We start from the raw sequence: 22,100 nt of genomic DNA on the forward strand, positions 1-22,100 counted from the left end.
TTATGGGGTCGGATATGGGGTCAGATATAGGGTTAAATATGAAGGGATATAGGGTTAGATAGGGGTTCTATGGGGTTTGGGGGGGTTCTATGGGGTTCTATGGGGTTTGGGGGGGTTCTATGGGGTCCTGCTGAGCTTGGAGCCGGCTGCTGTGGGAAAGTGTGGGGTGGGGGGCTGGATAGGGGAAATATAGGGTCAGTTATAGGGTCGGATATGGGGTTAAATAGGCGGGGAATATAGGGTTAGATATGGGGTCTTATGGGGTTTGGGGGGGTCTTATGGGGTCCTATGGGATGGGATTGGGGGTCTTATGGGGTTCTATGGGGTCCTATGGGGTTTGGGGTGCTCTATGAGGTCAGATATGGGGTCTTATGGGGTTTGGGGGCTCAGTTATAGGGTCACATATGGGGTCAGATATAGGGTTAAATATGAGGGAATATAGGGTTAGATAGGGGTTCTATGGGGTTTGGGGGGATTCTATGGGGTTTGGGGGGGTTCTATGGGGTTTGGGGGGGTTCTATGGGGTCCTGCTGAGCTTGGAGCCGGCTGCTGTGGGACACTATGGGGTGGGGGGCTGTGAACATATAGGGGATATGGGGTCAGTTATGGGGTCGGATATGGGGTCAGATATGGGGTTAAATGGGGGGCATATGGGGGCAAATAGGAGGGATATGGGGTTAGATAAGGCGTCTTAGGGGGCTAAGGGGGGTTCTATAGGGTCTTATGGGGTTAAGGGGGGTTCTATAGGGTCTTATGGGGTTAAGGGGGGTCTTATAGGGTTTGGGGGGGTGTCCTATGGGGTCTTATGGGGTGGGATTGGGGGGCTTCTATGGAGCTGAGGGGGGGTTCTATGGGGCTTGGGGGCGTTGGGGGGTCCTATGGGGTGGGATTGGGGTCCTATGGGGTTTGGGGGGAGCTTGAGGGGGTCTTATGGGGTTCTATGGGGTCTTATGGGGTCATATGGGGTGAGATTGGGGGTCTTATGGGATTTGTGGGGGTTCTATAGGGTTCTATGGGGGGATATGGGGTTTGGGGGTGTCTTATGGGGTCCTATGGGGTCAGATGGGGGGTCTTATGGGGTTTGGGGGGGTTCTATGGGGTTTGGGGGGGTCTTATGGGGTCCTATGGGGTTCTATGAGGGTCCTATGGGGTCTATGGGGTCCTATGGGGTTCTATGAGGGTCCTATGGATTCTATGGGGTCCAATAGGGCTCTATGGGGTCCTATTGGGCTGTGGGGTCCTATGGATTCTATGGGGTCCTATGGGTTCTATGGGGTCCTATGGGGTTTATGGGGTCCTATGGGGTCTATGGGATCCTATGGGGCTGTGGGGGAGTCGTATGGGGTCTATGTGGGTCCTATGGGATCTATGGGGTCCTATGGGGTCTATGGGATCCTATGGGGCTGTGGGGGGGTCCTATGGGGTCTATGTGGGTCCTATGGGGTCTATGGGGTCCTATGGGGTCTATGGGATCCTATGGGGCTGTGGGGGGGTCCTCTGGGGTCTATGGGGTCTATGGGTTCTACGGGGGTCCTATGGGGCCTATGGGGTCCTATGGGGTTTTATGAGGGTCCTATGGATTCTATGGGGTCCCGTAGTGCTCTATGGGGTCCTATTGGGCTGTGGGGTCCTATGGGGTTTCAGGGGTTCCTATGGGGCTGGGGTCGTTCTATGGGGCTGGCTGTTCCCTATAGGTTTAATGGGCCGCCATGTTACCTATCCCCAGGCTCTCACAGGCCCGGCGATAACGATCCGGTAACGGGGGGAGATCCCAGTTCAGCACCTCGGACAGCACCTGTGGGGGAGTATTATTGGATGGAGGTGTCAGTTCAGCACCACGGACAGCTCCTATTGGGTTATTGTGGGTTGGATGGGGGAGTGCTAATAGGGGGAGATTACAGTTCAGCACCTTGGACAGCACCTGTGGGGGAGTATTATGGGATGGGCGTGTCAGTTCAGCACCACGGACAGCTCCTATTGGGTTATTGTGGGTCGGATGGGGGAGTGCTAATAGGGGGAGATTACAGTTCAGCACCTTGGACAGCACCTGTGGGGGAGTATTATGGGATGGGCGTGTCAGTTCAGCACCACGGACAGCTCCTATTGGGTTATTGTGGGTCGGATGGGGCAGTGCTAATAGGGGGATATTACAGTTCAGCACCTTGGACAGCACCTATTTGGTGTGTGTGTAATAGAAATACACAGTTCAGCACCATGGACAGCTCCTATGTATGGACATGCCAGTTCAGCACCTCGGACAGCTCCCAATGGGACTCCCATTTGGGGTCGCTTTAGGGCCATAGGGGTCTATGGGGTCATAGGGGTCTATAGGGCCATAGGGGTCTATGGGGTCATAGGGGTCTATGGGGTCATAGGGGTCTATAGGGCCATAGGGGTCTATGGGGTCATAGGGGTCTATGGGGTCATAGGGGTCTATAGGGCCATAGGGGTCTATGGGGTCATAGGGGTCTATGGGGCCATAATGGGTCTATAGGGACATAGGGGTCTATAGGGCTGTTATAGGGCCATTATGGGGCCGTGGGGGTGTTATAGGGCCATTATAGGGCTATAGGGCTCTATGGGGCCATAGGGATCTATAGGGCCATGACAGGTCTATGGGGCCGTATATGGGGCTATGGCCCCCATTAGGGTGTTATAGGGCCATGATGGGTCTATGGGGCCGTATATGGGGCTATGGCCCCCATTAGGGTGTTATAGGGCCATGATGGGTCTATGGGGCCGTATATGGGGCTATGGCCCCCATTAGGGTGTTATAGGGCCATGATGGGTCTATGGGGCCGTATATGGGGCTATGACCCCCATTAGGGTGTTATAGGATTGTTATGGGGTCTATGGGGCCATTATGGGGCCATGGTGCCATTAGGGACCATTATGGGGCCATTATGTGTCTATAGGGCCATTGGGTTGCCATGGTGCCATTATGAGGCTATGGGACCGTTATGGGGTTATAGGGTCATTATGGGTCTATGGGGCCTTGATGGGGCCATTATAGGGCCATTTTAAGACCATTATAGGGCTATAGGGCCATAGTGGTCTATGGGGCCATAGGAGTCTATAGGGCCATTATAGGGTCACTGGGGGGTTATGGGGCCATAATGGTCTATGGGACCATAGGGGTCTATAGGGCCATTATAGGGCCATAGGGTTCTATAGGGCCATTATGGGGCCATAGTGGTCTATGGGGCCATAGGGGTCTCTAGGGCCATTATAGGGCCATAGTGGTCTATGGGGCTATAGGGTGTTATAGGGCCATTATAGGTCTATGGGGCCGTATATGGGGCTATGGCCACCATTGGGGTGTTATAGGGCCATTATGGGGCCATTATAGGGCCATTATAGGTCTATGGGGCCGTATATGGGGCTGACCTCATCTCCGCTCTGTAGGACGTCGGCCACGAGGTCTGTGGGGTCGAGCAGGGCTCCATCTTTTTGTAGGGCCAAATGGGGCTGCAGCCCCACGGCCTGGAGGTGGCGCTGGGCGGCCTGAGAGCACAGCCAGGACACTGAGCATCTATGGGGTCAATAGGATATGGGGTCAATAGGGGATACGGGAGGATATGGGGTCAATAGGGGATATGGGGTTAATAGGGGATATGGGGTCAGTGGGGGATATGAGGGGGTATGGGGTCAATGGGGGGATATGGGGTCAATGGGGGATATGGGGTCAGTGGGGTTAATAGGGACTATGGGGTCAATGGGGGATATCGGGGGATATGAGGGATATGGGGGATATGGGGTCAGTGGGGGATATGGGGTCAGTGGGGGATATGTGGTCAGTGGAGGATATGGGGTATATGGGGACAATGGGGGATATGGGGTCAATGGGGGATATGGGGTCAGTGGGGGGATATGGGGGATATGGAGGGATATGGGGTCAATAGGGTAAAACAGGGAAATGGGGTCAATAGGGTGAATGGGGGGATATGGGGTGAATGGGGGAATATCGGGACTATGGGGGGATATGGGGTCAATGGGGGATATGGGGACAATAGGGTGATATGGGGACAGTGGGGACAAGGAGGGGATATGGGTCAATGGGGGGATATGGGGACAATGGGGTCAATGGAGTCAATGGGGGGATATGGGGTTAATAGGGAGATATGGGGTCAATGAGGTTAATAAGGACAATAGGGACTATGGGGTCAGTGGGGGGGATATGGGGGATATGGGGTCAATGGGGGATATGGGGTCAATGGGGGACATGGGAGGATATGGGGGGATATGGGGGTATGGGGGATATGGGGTCAATGGGGGGATATGGCGTCAATGGGGGATATGGGGTCAGTGGGGGATATGGGGTCAGTGGAGTCAATGAGGTCAATGGGGGATATGGGGTAATGTGGGGATATGGGGTCAATGGGGTTAATGGGGTCAGTGGGGTCAATTGTGGGGTATGGGGTCAGTGGGGTTAATGGGGTCAGTGGGGGATATGGGGTCAATGGGGGATATGGGGTCAGTGGGGGATATGGGGGGATATGGGGGATATAGGGGGATATGGGGTCAATGGGGGGATATGGGGTCAGTGGGGTCAATGGGGGGATATGGGGTCAGTGGGGTCAATTGGGGGATATGGGGTCAGTGGGGGATATGGGGTCAATGGGGGGATATGGGCGGATATGGGGGATATGGGGTCAATGGGGGGATATGGGGTCAGTGGGGTCAATTGTGGGGTATGGGGTCAGTGGGGGATATGGGGGATATGGGGTCAATGGGGTTAATGGGGTCAGTGGGGTCAATTGTGGGGTATGGGGTCAGTGGGGAATATGGGGAGATATGGGGTCAATGGGGGATATAGGGGGATATGGGGTCAATTGGGGATATGGGGTCAATGGGGGATATGGGGTCAGTGGGGTCAATTGGGGGATATGGGGTCAGTGGGAGATATAGGGGGATATGGAGTCAATTGGCGATATGGGGTCAATGGGAGATATAGGGGGATATGGGGTCAATTGGCGATATGGGGTCAATGGGGGATATGGAGTCAATGGGGGATATGGGGTCAGTGGAGGATATGGGGGGATATTGGGACAATGGGGGATATGGGGTCGATGGGGTCAATGAGGTTAATAGGGTCAGTGGGGGTCAATGGTGGGATATAGGGTCAGTGGTGGGCTATAGGGTCAGTGGTGGGCTATAGGGTCAATGGGGTCCCTATGGGGTCAGTGGTGGGATATAGGGTCAATGGGGTCCCTATGGGGTCAATGGTGGGCTATAGGGTCAATGGGGTCCCTATGGGGTCAATGGTGGGCTATAGGGTCAATGGGGCCCCTATGGGGTCAATGGTGGGCTATAGGGTCAATGGGGCCCCTATGGGGTCAATGGTGGGCTATAGGGTCAATGGGGTCCCTATGGGGTCAATGGTGGGCTATAGGGTCAATGGGGCCCCTATGGGGTCAATGGTGGGCTATAGGGTCAATGGGGCCCCTATGGGGTCAATGGTGGGCTATAGGGTCAATGGGGCCTCTATGGGGTCAATGGTGGGCTATAGGGTCAGTGGTGGGCTATAGGGTCAGTGGGGGGCTATAGGGTCAGTGGTGGGCTATAGGGTCAGTGGTGGGCTATAGGGTCAGTGGTGGGCTATAGGGTCAATGGTGGGCTATAGGGTCAGTGGGGGGCTATAGGGTCAATGGTGGGCTATAGGGTCAATGGTGGGCTATAGGGTCAGTGGTGGGCTATAGGGTCAATGGTGGGCTATAGGGTCAGTGGTGGGCTATAGGGTCAATGGTGGGCTATAGGGTCAATGGTGGGCTATAGGGTCAGTGGTGGGCTATAGGGTCAATGGTGGGCTATAGGGTCAGTGGGGGGCTACAGGGTCAATGGTGGGCTATAGGGTCAATGGTGGGCTATAGGGTCAATGGTGGGCTATAGGGTCAGTGGGGGGCTATAGGGTCAATGGTGGGCTATAGGGTCAATGGTGGGCTACAGGGTCAATGGTGGGCTATAGGGTCAGTGGGGGGCTATAGGGTCAATGGTGGGCTATAGGGTCAGTGGGGGGCTATAGGGTCAATGGGGGGCTATAGGGTCAGTGGGGGGCTATAGGGTCAGTGGTGGGCTATAGGGTCAATGGTGGGCTATAGGGTCAGTGGTGGGCTATAGGGTCAGTGGTGGGCTATAGGGTCAATGGTGGGCTATAGGGTCAATGATGGGCTATAGGGTCAGTGGTGGGCTATAGGGTCAGTGGTGGGCTATAGGGTCAATGGTGGGCTATAGGGTCAGTGGTGGGCTATAGGGTCAATGGTGGGCTATAGGGTCAGTGGTGGGCTATAGGGTCAATGGTGGGCTATAGGGTCAGTGGTGGGCTATAGGGTCAGTGGGGGGCTATAGGGTCAATGGTGGGCTATAGGGTCAGTGGGGGGCTATAGGGTCAGTGGGGGGGCTATAGGGTCAGTGGTGGGCTATAGGGTCAATGGTGGGCTATAGGGTCAGTGGTGGGCTATAGGGTCAATGGTGGGCTATAGGGTCAGTGGGGGGCTATAGGGTCAATGGTGGGCTATAGGGTCAGTGGTGGGCTATAGGGTCAATGGTGGGCTATAGGGTCAGTGGGGGGCTATAGGGTCAGTGGTGGGCTATAGGGTCAATGGTGGGCTATAGGGTCAGTGGGGGGCTATAGGGTCAGTGGTGGGCTATAGGGTCAATGGTGGGCTATAGGGTCAGTGGTGGGCTATAGGGTCAGTGGTGGGCTATAGGGTCAGTGGGGGGCTATAGGGTCAGTGGGGGGCTATAGGGTCAGTGGTGGGCTATAGGGTCAATGGTGGGCTATAGGGTCAGTGGGGGGCTATAGGGTCAGTGGTGGGCTATAGGGTCAATGGTGGGCTATAGGGTCAGTGGGGGGCTATAGGGTCAATGGTGGGCTATAGGGTCAGTGGGGGGCTATAGGGTCAGTGGGGGGCTATAGGGTCAATGGTGGGTTATAGGGTCAGTGGTGGGCTATAGGGTCAGTGGTGGGCTATAGGGTCAGTGGGGGGCTATAGGGTCAATGGTGGGCTATAGGGTCAGTGGGGGGCTATAGGGTCAATGGTGGGCTATAGGGTCAGTGGGGGGCTATAGGGTCAATGGTGGGCTATAGGGTCAGTGGGGGGCTATAGGGTCAGTGGTGGGTTATAGGGTCAGTGGTGGGCTATAGGGTCAGTGGTGGGCTATAGGGTCAGTGGGGGGCTATAGGGTCAATGGTGGGTTATAGGGTCAGTGGTGGGCTATAGGGTCAGTGGGGGGCTATAGGGTCAATGGTGGGCTATAGGGTCAGTGGGGGGCTATAGGGTCAGTGGTGGGCTATAGGGTCAATGGTGGGCTATAGGGTCAGTGGTGGGCTATAGGGTCAATGGTGGGTTATAGGGTCAGTGGTGGGCTATAGGGTCAGTGGTGGGCTATAGGGTCAGTGGGGGGCTATAGGGTCAATGGTGGGTTATAGGGTCAGTGGTGGGCTATAGGGTCAGTGGTGGGCTATAGGGTCAGTGGGGGGCTATAGGGTCAATGGTGGGCTATAGGGTCAGTGGGGGGCTATAGGGTCAATGGTGGGCTATAGGGTCAGTGGGGGGCTATAGGGTCAGTGGTGGGCTATAGGGTCAGTGGTGGGCTATAGGGTCAATGGTGGGTTATAGGGTCAGTGGTGGGCTATAGGGTCAGTGGGGGGCTATAGGGTCAGTGGGGGGCTATAGGGTCAATGGTGGGCTATAGGGTCAGTGGTGGGCTATAGGGTCAATGGTGGGCTATAGGGTCAGTGGGGGGCTATAGGGTCAATGGTGGGCTATAGGGTCAGTGGGGGGCTATAGGGTCAATGGTGGGCTATAGGGTCAGTGGGGGGCTATAGGGTCAATGGTGGGCTATAGGGTCAATGGTGGGCTATAGGGTCAGTGGGGGGCTATAGGGTCAATGGTGGGCTATAGGGTCAGTGGGGTCCCTATAGGGTCAATGGTGGGCTATAGGGTCAATGGTGGGCTATAGGGTCAGTGGTGGGCTATAGGGTCAGTGGGGGGCTATAGGGTCAGTGGGGGGCTATAGGGTCAATGGTGGGCTATAGGGTCAGTGGTGGGCTATAGGGTCAGTGGGGGGCTATAGGGTCAGTGGGGGGCTATAGGGTCAATGGGGTCCCTATGGGGTCAATGGGGTCATTACCCGTGTGGGACGGGGATGAGGAAGACGAGCTCCTGCACACGGACCCTGACCCGGATGGGGGGCAACGCGGGGGGGGCAACAGGGGGAACCTGGGGGGGAACAGGGGGGAGATCAGAGCCCGACCCCAATAACAGATAAATCCTAATCCCGATCCTAATCCCAATCCCAATTCTAATCCTAATCCCAATCCTAATCCCAACTTAATCATAATCCTAATCATAATCATAATCCCAGTCATAACACTAATCCTAGTCCCAATCCTAATCCTAATCCTGATCCTAATCCTAATCCCAGTCATAATAATCCCATTGTAACCCCAATCCCATTGTAATCCCATTATAATCCCATTATAATCCCAATCCCATTGTAATCCCATTGTAATCCCATTGTAATCCCATTGTAACCCCAATCCCATTGTAATCCCATTATAATCCCATTATAATCCCAATCCCATTGTAATCCCATTGTAATCCCATTATAATCCCATCTTAATCCCATTGTAATCCCATTGTAATCCCATTGTAATCCCAATCCCATTGTAATCCCATTATAATCCCAATCCCATTGTAATCCCATTGTAATCCCATTGTAATCCCAATCCCATTGTAATCCCATTATAATCCCATTGTAATCCCATAGTAATCCCACTGTAATCCCATTGTAATCCCATTGTAATCCCATTGTAATCCCAATCCCATAGTAATCCCACTGTAATCCCATAGTAATCCCACTGTAATCCCACTGTAATCCCATTGTAATCCCATTGTAATCCCATTGTAATCCCATTGTAATCCCATTCCCATTGTAATCCCATTCCCATTGTAATCCCATTGTAATCCCATTATAATCCCATCTTAATCCCATTGTAATCCCATTGTAATCCTATTGTAATCCCAATCCCATTGTAATCCCATTATAATCCCAATCCCATTGTAATCCCATTGTAATCCCATTGTAACCCCAATCCCATTGTAATCCCATTGTAATCCCATTGTAATCCCAATCCCATTGTAATCCCATTATAATCCCATTGTAATCCCAATCCCATTGTAATCCCATTGTAATCCCATTGTAATCCCATTGTAACCCCAATCCCATTGTAATCCCATTATAATCCCATTATAATCCCAATCCCATTGTAATCCCATTGTAATCCCATTATAATCCCATCTTAATCCCATTGTAATCCCATTGTAATCCCATTATAATCCCAATCCCATTGTAATCCCATTGTAACCCCAATCCCATTGTAATCCCATTATAATCCCATTATAATCCCAATCCCATTGTAATCCCATAGTAATCCCACTGTAATCCCATTGTAATCCCATTGTAATCCCAATCCCATAGTAATCCCACTGTAATCCCATAGTAATCCCATAGTAATCCCACTGTAATCCCATTGTAATCCCATTGTAATCCCATTGTAATCCCATTGTAATCCCATTCCCATTGTAATCCCATTCCCATTGTAATCCCATTGTAATCCCATTATAATCCCATCTTAATCCCATTGTAATCCCATTGTAATCCTATTGTAATCCCAATCCCATTGTAATCCCATTATAATCCCAATCCCATTGTAATCCCATTGTAATCCCATTGTAACCCCAATCCCATTGTAATCCCATTGTAATCCCATTGTAATCCCAATCCCATTGTAATCCCATTATAATCCCATTGTAATCCCAATCCCATTGTAATCCCATTGTAATCCCATTGTAATCCCATTGTAACCCCAATCCCATTGTAATCCCATTATAATCCCATTATAATCCCAATCCCATTGTAATCCCATTGTAATCCCATTATAATCCCATCTTAATCCCATTGTAATCCCATTGTAATCCCATTATAATCCCAATCCCATTGTAATCCCATTGTAACCCCAATCCCATTGTAATCCCATTATAATCCCATTATAATCCCAATCCCATTGTAATCCCATAGTAATCCCACTGTAATCCCATTGTAATCCCATTGTAATCCCACTGTAATCCCATTATAATCCCATCTTAATCCCATTGTAATCCCATTGTAATCCCATTGTAACCCCAATCCCATTGTAATCCCATTGTAATCCCATTGTAATCCCAATCCCATTGTAATCCCATTATAATCCCATTGTAATCCCAATCCCATTGTAATCCCATTGTAATCCCATTGTAATCCCATTGTAACCCCAATCCCATTGTAATCCCATTATAATCCCATTATAATCCCAATCCCATTGTAATCCCATTGTAATCCCATTATAATCCCATCTTAATCCCATTGTAATCCCATTGTAATCCCATTATAATCCCAATCCCATTGTAATCCCATTGTAACCCCAATCCCATTGTAATCCCATTATAATCCCATTATAATCCCAATCCCATTGTAATCCCATAGTAATCCCACTGTAATCCCATTGTAATCCCATTGTAATCCCAATCCCATAGTAATCCCACTGTAATCCCATAGTAATCCCACTGTAATCCCACTGTAATCCCATTGTAATCCCATTGTAATCCCATTGTAATCCCATTCCCATTGTAATCCCATTCCCATTGTAATCCCATTGTAATCCCATTATAATCCCATCTTAATCCCATTGTAATCCCATTGTAATCCTATTGTAATCCCAATCCCATTGTAATCCCATTATAATCCCAATCCCATTGTAATCCCATTGTAATCCCATTGTAACCCCAATCCCATTGTAATCCCATTGTAATCCCATTGTAATCCCAATCCCATTGTAATCCCATTATAATCCCATTGTAATCCCAATCCCATTGTAATCCCATTGTAATCCCATTGTAATCCCATTGTAACCCCAATCCCATTGTAATCCCATTATAATCCCATTATAATCCCAATCCCATTGTAATCCCATTGTAATCCCATTATAATCCCATCTTAATCCCATTGTAATCCCATTGTAATCCCATTATAATCCCAATCCCATTGTAATCCCATTGTAACCCCAATCCCATTGTAATCCCATTATAATCCCATTATAATCCCAATCCCATTGTAATCCCATAGTAATCCCACTGTAATCCCATTGTAATCCCATTGTAATCCCACTGTAATCCCATTATAATCCCATCTTAATCCCATTGTAATCCCATTGTAATCCCATTGTAACCCCAATCCCATTGTAATCCCATTATAATCCCATTATAATCCCAATCCCATTGTAATCCCATTGTAATCCCACTGTAATCCCATTGTAATCCCATTGTAATCCCATTGTAATCCCAATCCCATTGTAATCCCATTATAATCCCATTATAATCCCAATCCCATTGTAATCCCATTGTAATCCCATTGTAATCCCATTGTAACCCCAATCCCATTGTAATCCCATTATAATCCCATTATAATCCCAATCCCATTGTAATCCCATAGTAATCCCACTGTAATCCCATAGTAATCCCACTGTAATCCCATTGTAATCCCATTATAATCCCATTGTAACCCCAATCCCATTGTAATCCCATTGTAATCCCATTATAATCCCATCTTAATCCCATTGTAATCCCATTGTAATCCTATTGTAATCCCAATCCCATTGTAATCCCATTGTAATCCTATTATAATCCCAATCCCATTGTAATCCCATTGTAATCCCATTGTAATCCCAATCCCATTGTAATCCCATTGTAATCCCATTATAATCCCATCTTAATCCCATTGTAATCCTATTGTAATCCCAATCCCATTGTAATCCCATTATAATCCCAATCCCATTGTAATCCCATTGTAATCCCATTGTAATCCCATTGTAATCCCATTGTAATCCCATTGTAACCCCAATCCCATTGTAATCCCATTATAATCCCATTATAATCCCAATCCCATTGTAATCCCATAGTAATCCCATTGTAATCCCATTATAATCCCATTATAATCCCAATCCCATTGTAATCCCATTGTAATCCCATTATAATCCCATCTTAATCCCATTGTAATCCCATTGTAATCCTATTGTAATCCCAATCCCATTGTAATCCCATTATAATCCCATTATAATCCCAATCCCATTGTAATCCCATTGTAATCCCATTGTAATCCCAATCCCATTGTAATCCCATTATAATCCCATTATAATCCCATTAATCCCATTTAATCCCATTATAATCCCATTATAATCCCATTATAATCCCATTATAATCCCATCTTAATCCCATTAAATCCCACTAATCCCATTAATCCCATTATAATCCCATTAATCCCATTAAATCCCATTAATCCCATTAATCCCATTTAATCCCATTATAATCCCAATCCCATTACCTTCTCATTGCTGTCATGGCCGCCTCCCATTGGTCCTCCAAGTCCACCTGTTGGTCCTCCAAGCCCTCCCATTGGTCCTCCAGCCCCCTCCTTAGGTCCTCCAAGCTCTCCTATTGGTCCCTCCTTAAGTCCTCCAGCCCCCCCTTTGGGTCCTCCAAGCCCTCCTATTGGTCCTTCCTCAGGTCCTCCAAGCCCTCCCATTGGTTCCCCCGTAGATCCTCCAAGCCCTCCTATTGGTCCCCCCTTAAGTCCTCCAGCCCCCCGCTTAAGTCCTCCAACCCCTCCCATTGGTCCCCGCTTAGGTCCTCCAAGCCCTCCCATTGGCCCCCCACCCCCCTTAGCCCCTCCCCCTCTCCTCCCATTGGCCCTCCTCTTCTTCTTAGCCCCGCCCCCCACGTCATCCTCCAGCCAATCATCGTCCAGGAATTCCTCCATAGGGATCAATGCAGGAGGTTGGGGAGAAACCAACGAGACGTTGGAGGACTTGGAGATAGAAGGGACCCCCGGGGGGGGGGTGACGTGGAGACGAGGCCTCTTCCGGGCTGGTTGTGGGGTGGGAGACCCCATAGACCCCATAGACCCCATAGGGGATCCTATAGGGGATCCTATAGGGGATCCTATAGGGGAAGGAGGGGGTTGGTTGGGGTCCTCCAAGGTTGGGGGGCAGAGAGAATCCAGGGCGGCTGTAGGGGGAGATAAAAGGGGGAAAGTGAGACCCTATAGGACCATATACGACCCTATAAGACCCCATAAGACCCTATAGGACCCCATAGGGACCTTGATCCTATAGGGACCCCATAGGGACCCCATAGAGACCCTAACCCTATAGGACCCTATAAAGACCCCATAGGACCCCATAGAGACCCTGATCCTATAGGGACCCCATAAGACCCTATAGGACCCCATAGGGACCTTGATCCTATAGGGACCCCATAGGGACCCCATAGAGACCCTAACCCTATAGGACCCTATAAAGACCCCATAGGACCCCATAGGGACCCCATAGAGACCCTGATCCTATAGGGACCCCATAAGACCCTATAAGACCCCATAGGGCACCCATAGAGACCTTGATCCCATAGGGACCCCATAGGGACCTTGATCCCATAGGGACCCCATAGGGACCCCATAAGACCCCATAGAGATCTTGACCCTATAAGGACCCCATAAGAACCCATAAAACCCCATAGGGACCCTGACCCTATAGGGAACCCATAGGGACCCCATAGGGACCTTGACCCTATAGAGACCCCATAGGGGGCCCCATAGACGACCCCATAGGGGATCCTATAGGGGACCCTATAGGGGATGGAGGGGGTTGGTTGGGGTCCTCCAAGGTTGGGGGGCAGAGAGAATCCAGGGTGGCTGTAGGGGGAGATAAAAAGGGGGAGGGATAGTGAGGCCATATAGGGACCCTATAGGACCCCATAGAGACCCTGACCCTATAGGGAGCCTATAGGGAACCCATAAGACCCTATAGGAACCCCATAGAGATCTTGACCCTATTGAAACCCCATAAGACCCCATAGGGACCCCATAGAGAACCTGACCCTATAGGACCCTATAGGACTCCACAGGGACCCCATAGAGACCTTGATCCTATAAGGACTCCATAGATACCCTGATCCTATAGAGACCCCATAGGGACCCCATAGAACCCTATAGGACCCCATAGAACCCTATAGGGACCCCATAGAGATCTTGACCCTATAGACACCCCATAAGACCCCATAGAGACCCCATAGAGACCCTGACCCTATAGGGAGCCTATAGGGCACCCATAAGACCCATAGGGACCCCAAAGAGACCTTGGCCCTATAGGGACCCCATAAGACCCCATAGAGACCCCATAGGGGATCCTATAGGGGATCCCATAGGGGATGGAGGGGGTTGTTTGGGGTCCTCCAAGGTTGGGGGGCAGAGAGAATCCAGGGCGGCTGTAGGGGGAGATAAAAAGGGGGAAAGTGAGACCCTATAGGGACCCCATAGAGACCTTGATCCTATAGGGACCCCATAAGAACCCATAAGACCCCACAGGGACCCTGACCCTACAGGGATCCTATAGGGACCCCATAGAACCCTACAGGATCCCATAGAACCTTATGGGGAACCCATAGAGATCTTGACCCTATAGGGACCCCATAGGACCCTATAGGGACCCCATAAGACCCTATAGGACCCCATAGAGACCCTGACCATATAGGGACTCCATAAGACCCCATAGAGACCCTGATCCTATAGAGACCCCATAGGGACCCCTCAGAACCCTATAGGGACCCCATAGAGACCCTGACCCTATAGAGACCCTATAGGACCCCCAAGGGACCCCAGAGAGACCTTGATCCTATAGAGACCCCATAAGACCCTAAAGGGACCTCATAGGGACCCTGACCCTATAGAGACCCCATAAGACCCCATAGGGACCCCATAGAGACCCTAACCCTATAGGACTCTATAAAGACCCATAGAGACCCTGACCCTATAGAGATCCCATAGGGACCCCATAGAGACCTTGATCCTATAGGGACCCCATAAGACCCCATAGAGATCTTGACCTTATAAGGACCCCATAAGAACCCATAAGACCCCATAGGGACCCTGACCCTATAGGGACCCCATAGGGACCCCATAGGGGCCCCATAGAGACACTGACAATATAGGGACCCCATAAAGACCTTGACCCTATAGAGACCCCATAGGGAACCCATAAGATCCCATAGGGACCCTATAGGATCCTATAAGACCCCATAGAGACCCTGACCCTATAGAGATCCCATAGGGAACCCATAGGGCCCCCATAGGACCCCATAGGAACCTTGGTCCTATAGAGATCCCATAGGGACCCCACAGAGACTCACTCTGATCCTATAAGGTCCATAGGGACCCCATAGAAACCTTGATCCTATAGAGACCCCATAGGGACCCCACTGAGACCCTGACTGTATAGGGACTCTATAGGGAAACCATAGAACCCTGACCTTATAGGGACCCCATAGAAATCCTGACCCTATAGGGACCACATAGGACCCTATAGAAAGCCCACAGGGACCCTGACCCTATAGAGACCCCATAGGACCCCATAGAACCCTATAGGGTCCACATAGAGATCTTCATCCTAGAAGGACCCCATACTCCCCCCCCCCCCATAACCCCATATCCACCCCATAACCCCATACCCCCTCATAACCCCATATCCACCCCATAACCCCATAACCCCATATCCCCCCATTGATCCCATATAACCCCATATCCCCCCATATAACCCCATATCCCCCCATTGATCCCATATAACTCCATATCCCCCCATATAACCCCATATAACCCCATTGATCCCATATAACCCATATAACTCCCTATAACCCCATATCCCCCCATAACCCCATATAACCCCATATAACCCCATATAACCCATATAACCCCATATAACCCCATATAACCCCATATAACCCCATATAACCCCATATAACCCATATAACCCCATATAACCCATATAACCCCATATAACCCCATATAACCCCATATCCCCCCATATAACCCCATATCCCCCCATATAACCCCATATAACCCCCTATAACCCCATATCCCCCCATAACCCCATATAACCCCATATAACCCCATATAACCCCATATAACCCCATATACCCCCATATCCCCCCATATAACTCCATATTCCCCCATATAACCCCATATAACCCCATATCCCCTCATATAACCCCATATAACCCCATATCCCCCTCATAACCCCATATCCCCCCATAACCCCATATCCACCCCATAACCCCATATAACCCCATAACCCACCCCATAACCCCATAAACTCACCCATCTCGGCGTCCTTCAGCCTCTGCCCCATAACCCTACAAAGCTCCGTCGTCTCCTGGTCCAACTCGGCCCCATACAGTCGTTCCCATTCCTCCAGTGTCCCCCGGGGGGTCAAACCCTATAAGAGACCCCATAGATTGACCCTATAAAGGACCCCATTCTGACCCCCATAGGCTCTATGGGAAGCCAGTGGGACCCCATAGGGACCCATTGACCCTAATGTGACCCCATAGCCTCAATGGGTCCCCAATAGGGCCCCATAGGGACCTTGACCCAATAAGGACCCCATAGGACCCCATAGGGACCTTGACCCTATAAGAACCCCAATGGGACCCCATAACCTCAATGGGACCCCAATGGGACCCCATAGAGATCCCATAGGGACCTTGACCCTATAACGACCCCATAGGACCCCATAGGGACCCCATAAGGACCTTGACCCTATAAGGATCCCAATAGGACCCCATAGGGATCCCACAGGGACCTTGACCCTATAAGGACCCTAATAGGACCCCATAGGGACCCAATTGACCTCAATGAGACCCCATAACTCCAAGGGGACCCCAGTGGGACCCCATAGGGACCTTGACCCTATAAGGACCCCATAGGACCCCATAGGGACCTTGACCCTATAAGGACCCCATAGGACCCTATAAGGTCCTCAAAGGACCCCACAGGGACCTTGACCCTATAAGGACCCCATAGGACCCCATAGGGACCTTGACCCTATAAGGACCCTATAAGGACCCTATAAGGACCCTATAAGGACCCCAATAGGACCCCATAGGGACCTTGACCCTATAAGGACCCCATAGGACCCTATAAGGACCCCATAGGGACCTTGACCCTATAAGGACCCCATAGGACCCCATAGAGATCCCATAGGGACCTTGACCCTATAAGGACCCCATAGGAGCCTATAGGAGCCCATAGGGACCCCACAGGGACCTTGACCCTATAAGGACCCCAACAGGACCCCAACAGGACCCCATAGGGACCTTGACCCTATAAGGACCCCAATAGGACCCCATAGGGACCCCACTGACCTCAATGGGACCCCATAACTCCAAGGGGACCCCAGTAGGACCCCATAGGGACCTTGACCCTATAAGGACCCCATAGGACCCCATAGGGACCTTGACCCTATAAGGACCCCATAGAACCCTATAAGGACCCCATAGGGACCCCATAGGGATCTTGACCCTATAAGTATCCCATAGAGACCCCATATAGACCCTGACGCTATAGAGACCCCATAAGGAACCCAGCCCCCCATTTACCCACCCAACCCCCTTTATACCCCCATTAGATACCCCCTATATACCCCCATAAACCCCTATATACCCCGATATACCCCCTATATACCCCCATAACCCCCTATATACCCCCATAACCCCCCATATACACCCCCATATACCCCCCTATATACCCCCATAACCCCCCATATACCCCCATAACCCCCCATATACCCCCATAACCCCTCATATACCCCCATATACCCCCATAACCCCCCATATACCCCCCTATATACCCCCATAAACCCCTATATAACCCCATATACCCCCTATATACCCCCATAACCCCCCATATACCCCCATAAATCCCTATATAACCCCATACACCCCCTATATAACCCCATAACCCCCTATATACCCCCATATACCCCCCTATATACCCCATATACCCCCTATATACCCCCATATATACCCTATAACCCCCTATATACCCCATAACCCCCTATATACCCCCTTAACCCTCCATATACCTCCCTATATACCCCCATAACCCCCTATATACCCCATAACCCCCCACATACCCCCCATATACCCCCATAACCCCCTATATACCCCCATATACCCCCCTATATACGCCCATAAACCCAATATATACCCCCATAACCCCCTATATACCCCATAACCCCTCATATACCCCATATATACCCCATATATACCCCATAACCCCCTATATACCCCATAACCCCCCACATACACCCCATATACCCCCATAACCCCCTATATACCCCCATATACCCCCCTATATACCCCCATATACCCAATATATACCCCCATAACCCCCTATATACCCCATAACCCCTCATATACCCCCATATACCCCCATATATACCCCATAACCCCCTATATACCCCCATAACCCCCTATATAACCCCATATATCCCCCTATATACCCCCATAACCCCCTATATACCCCCATACACCCCCCATATACCCCCCATATACACCCCATATACCCCCCATATACCCCCATGACCCCCCATATACCCCATATATCCCCTATATACCCCATATACCCCCCATATACCCCCCATATACCCCCCATATACCCCCAAATACCCCCATATACCCCATATATACCCCCTATATACCCCATATACCCCATATATCCCCTATATGTGTATATACCTTATGGCTCCTGGCAGTAACATCCGCCCCCCTGTCAATGAGCAGCTGAGCCACATGGAGCCCTATAACCCCCTATATCCCCCCCATAACCCCCCATATACCCCATATATACCCTATATACCCCATATATCCCCTATATACCCCCATGACCCCCCATATACCCCATATATCCCCTATATACCCCATATACCCCCCATATACCCCCTATATACCCCCAAATACCCCCTATATACCCCATATACCCCATATACCCCTATATATGTTACCTTATGACTCCTGGCAGTGACATCCGCCCCCCTGTCAATGAGCAGCTGAGCCACATGGAGCCCCATAACCCCCTATATGCCCCCATATACCCCATATATACCCCCCATAACCCCCCATATACCCCATATATACCCCCCATAACCCCCTATATACCCCATAACCCCCTATATACCCTCATAACCCCCTATATACCCCCATGTACCCCATATACCCCCATAACCCCCCATATACCCCCCCATATACCCCCCTATCCCCCCATATACCCCCCTATCCCCCTATATACCCCCATATACCCCCATATATACCCCATATACACCCCCATATACCCCATATACCCCCATATACCCCCCATAACCCCATATACCCCCTATATACCCCATATACCCCTATATATGTTACCTTATGACTCCTGGCAGTAACATCCGCCCCCCTGTCAATGAGCAGCTGAGCCACATGGAGCCCTATAACCCCCTATATCCCCCCCATAACCACCTATATCCCCCCCATAACCCCCCATATACCCCATATATACCCTATATACCCCATATATCCCCTATATACCCCCATAACCCCCCATATACCCCATATATCCCCTATATACCCCATATATACCCCCATATACCCCATATACCCCCATATACCCCCCATAACCCCATATATACCCCCATATACCCCCATATACCCCCATATACCCCATATTCCCCCTATATACCCCATATACCCCTATATATGTTACCTTATGACTCCTGGCAGTGACATCCGCCCCCCTGTCAATGAGCAGCTGAGCCACATGGAGCCCTATAACCCCCTATATCCCCCCCATAACCACCTATATCCCCCCCATAACCCCCCATATACCCCATATATACCCTATATACCCCATATATCCCCTATATACCCCCATAACCCCCCATATACCCCATATATCCCCTATATACCCCATATATACCCCCATATACCCCATATACCCCCATATACCCCCCATAACCCCATATATACCCCCATATACCCCCATATACCCCCATATACCCCATATTCCCCCTATATACCCCATATACCCCTATATATGTTACCTTATGACTCCTGGCAGTGACATCCGCCCCCCTGTCAATGAGCAGCTGAGCCACATGGAGCCCTATAACCCCCTATATCCCCCCCATAACCCCCTATATCCCCCCCATAACCCCCCATATACCCCATATATACCCTATATACCCCATATATACCCTATATACCCCATAACCCCCCATATACCCCCATATATACCCCATAACCCCCTATATACCCCATAACCCCCTATATACCCCCTTAACCCTCCATATACCTCCCTATATACCTCCATAACCCCCTATATACCCCATAACCCCCCACATACCCCCCATATACCCCCATAACCCCCTATATACTCCCATATACCCCCCTATATACCCCCATATACCCAATATATACCCCCATAACCCCCTATATACCCCATAACCCCTCATATACCCCCATATACCCCCATATATACCCCATAACCCCCTATATACCCCCATAACCCCCTATATAACCCCATATATCCCCCTATATACCCCCATAACCCCCTATATACCCCCATACACCCCCCATATACCCCCCATATACACCCCATATACCCCCCATATACACCCCATATACCCCCCCATATACCCCCATAACCCCCCATATACCCCATATATAACCCATATATACCCCATATATCCCCTATATATATACGTTACCTTATGGCTCCTGGCAGTAACATCCGCCCCCCTGTCAATGAGCAGCTGAGCCACATGGAGCCCCATAACCCCCTATACCCCATAACCCCCTATATACCCCCTTAACCCTCCATATACCTCCCTATATACCCCCATAACCCCCTATATACCCCATAACCCCCCACATACCCCCCATATACCCCCATAACCCCCTATATACCCCCATATACTCCCCTATATACCCCCATATACCCAATATATACCCCCATAACCCCCTATATACCCCATAACCCCTCATATACCCCCATATACCCCCATATATACCCCATAACCCCCTATATACCCCCATAACCCCCTATATATGTTACCTTATGACTCCTGGCAGTGACATCCGCCCCCCTGTCAATGAGCAGCTGAGCCACATGGAGCCCTATAACCCCCTATATACCCCATATACCCCATATATACCCCATATACCCCATATATCCCCTATATGTGTATATACCTTATGGCTCCTGGCAGTAACATCCGCCCCCCTGTCAATGAGCAGCTGAGCCACATGGAGCCCTATAACCCCCTATATCCCCCCCATAACCCCCTATATCCCCCCCATAACCCCCCATATTCCCCCTATATACCCCATATACCCCCCTATATATGTTACCTTATGGCTCCTGGCAGTGACATCCGCCCCCCTGTCAATGAGCAGCTGAGCCACGTGGAAGTGTCCACAGGCCAAAGCGTCGTGTAACGGGGTCAGACCTTCACAGCCCGGACCCCCAGCATCGTCTATGGCAGCACCGTGATCCAATAGGAGCTCAGCCACGTCTATGGGGTGGATATAGGGTATATAGGGTTAATAGGGGGGTATATGGGGGTATATGGGGGTAAATAGGGGGTTCGGGGGGTAATAAGGGGGGTAAATAGGGGTTAATGGGGGATATAAAGGGGGAAATAGGGGGTTAGGGGGGTAAATAGGGGGTTAGGGGGGTAAATAAGGGGGTAATAAGGGGGTAAATAGGGGGTTAGGGGGGTAATATGGGGTTAAATGGGGGGTTAGGGTTGTATATAGGGGGTTAATGGGGGGTAATGGGGTTATGAAGGGGGGTATATGGGGGTATAAAGGAGGTCTATGGCAGCACCGTGATCCAATAGGAGCTCAACAACATCTATGGGGTGGATATAGGGTATATAGGGTTAATAGGGGGGTATTAATGGGGTGGGGGTGCAATGGGGTCAGCCCTTCACAGCCCGGACCCCCAGCATCATCTATGGCGGCTCCATGGGCCAATAGGAGCTCTACCACATCTATGGGGTGGATATATGGGGTTAGGGGGGGTATATATGGGGTAAATAGGGGGTAAATAGGGGGTTAGGGGGGTAAATAGGGGGCTAAAGGGGGGTTAGGGGGGTATATAAGGGGTTAATGGGGGTAAATGGGACAGGGGGGTAA

At 50.5% G+C, this 22,100-nt stretch overlaps 1 protein-coding gene across 1 annotated transcript in view; it reads right to left on the reverse strand.

Annotated features, from left to right (window-relative positions):
• The window catches only part of TONSL (tonsoku like, DNA repair protein), a 96,319-nt gene that overhangs the window by 20,887 nt on the left and 53,332 nt on the right, over positions 1 to 22,100 (reverse strand). Inside the window, exons 15-20 of the mRNA XM_085533104.1 lie at positions 21,312 to 21,475; positions 16,243 to 16,360; positions 12,421 to 13,103; positions 8,134 to 8,222; positions 3,388 to 3,532; positions 1,717 to 1,795 (exon numbers count right to left, since the gene is read on the reverse strand). Coding sequence (XP_085389230.1) covers positions 1,717 to 1,795; positions 3,388 to 3,532; positions 8,134 to 8,222; positions 12,421 to 13,103; positions 16,243 to 16,360; positions 21,312 to 21,475 — 1,278 coding nt within the window. The remainder of the gene's footprint in view (positions 1 to 1,716; positions 1,796 to 3,387; positions 3,533 to 8,133; positions 8,223 to 12,420; positions 13,104 to 16,242; positions 16,361 to 21,311; positions 21,476 to 22,100) is intronic.

The sequence above is a fragment of the Coturnix japonica genome, unplaced genomic scaffold, assembly GCF_054131305.1.
Source record: "Coturnix japonica strain WE unplaced genomic scaffold, WE-NBRP24 Scf054, whole genome shotgun sequence".
NCBI classification, from domain to species: domain Eukaryota; kingdom Metazoa; phylum Chordata; class Aves; order Galliformes; family Phasianidae; genus Coturnix; species Coturnix japonica.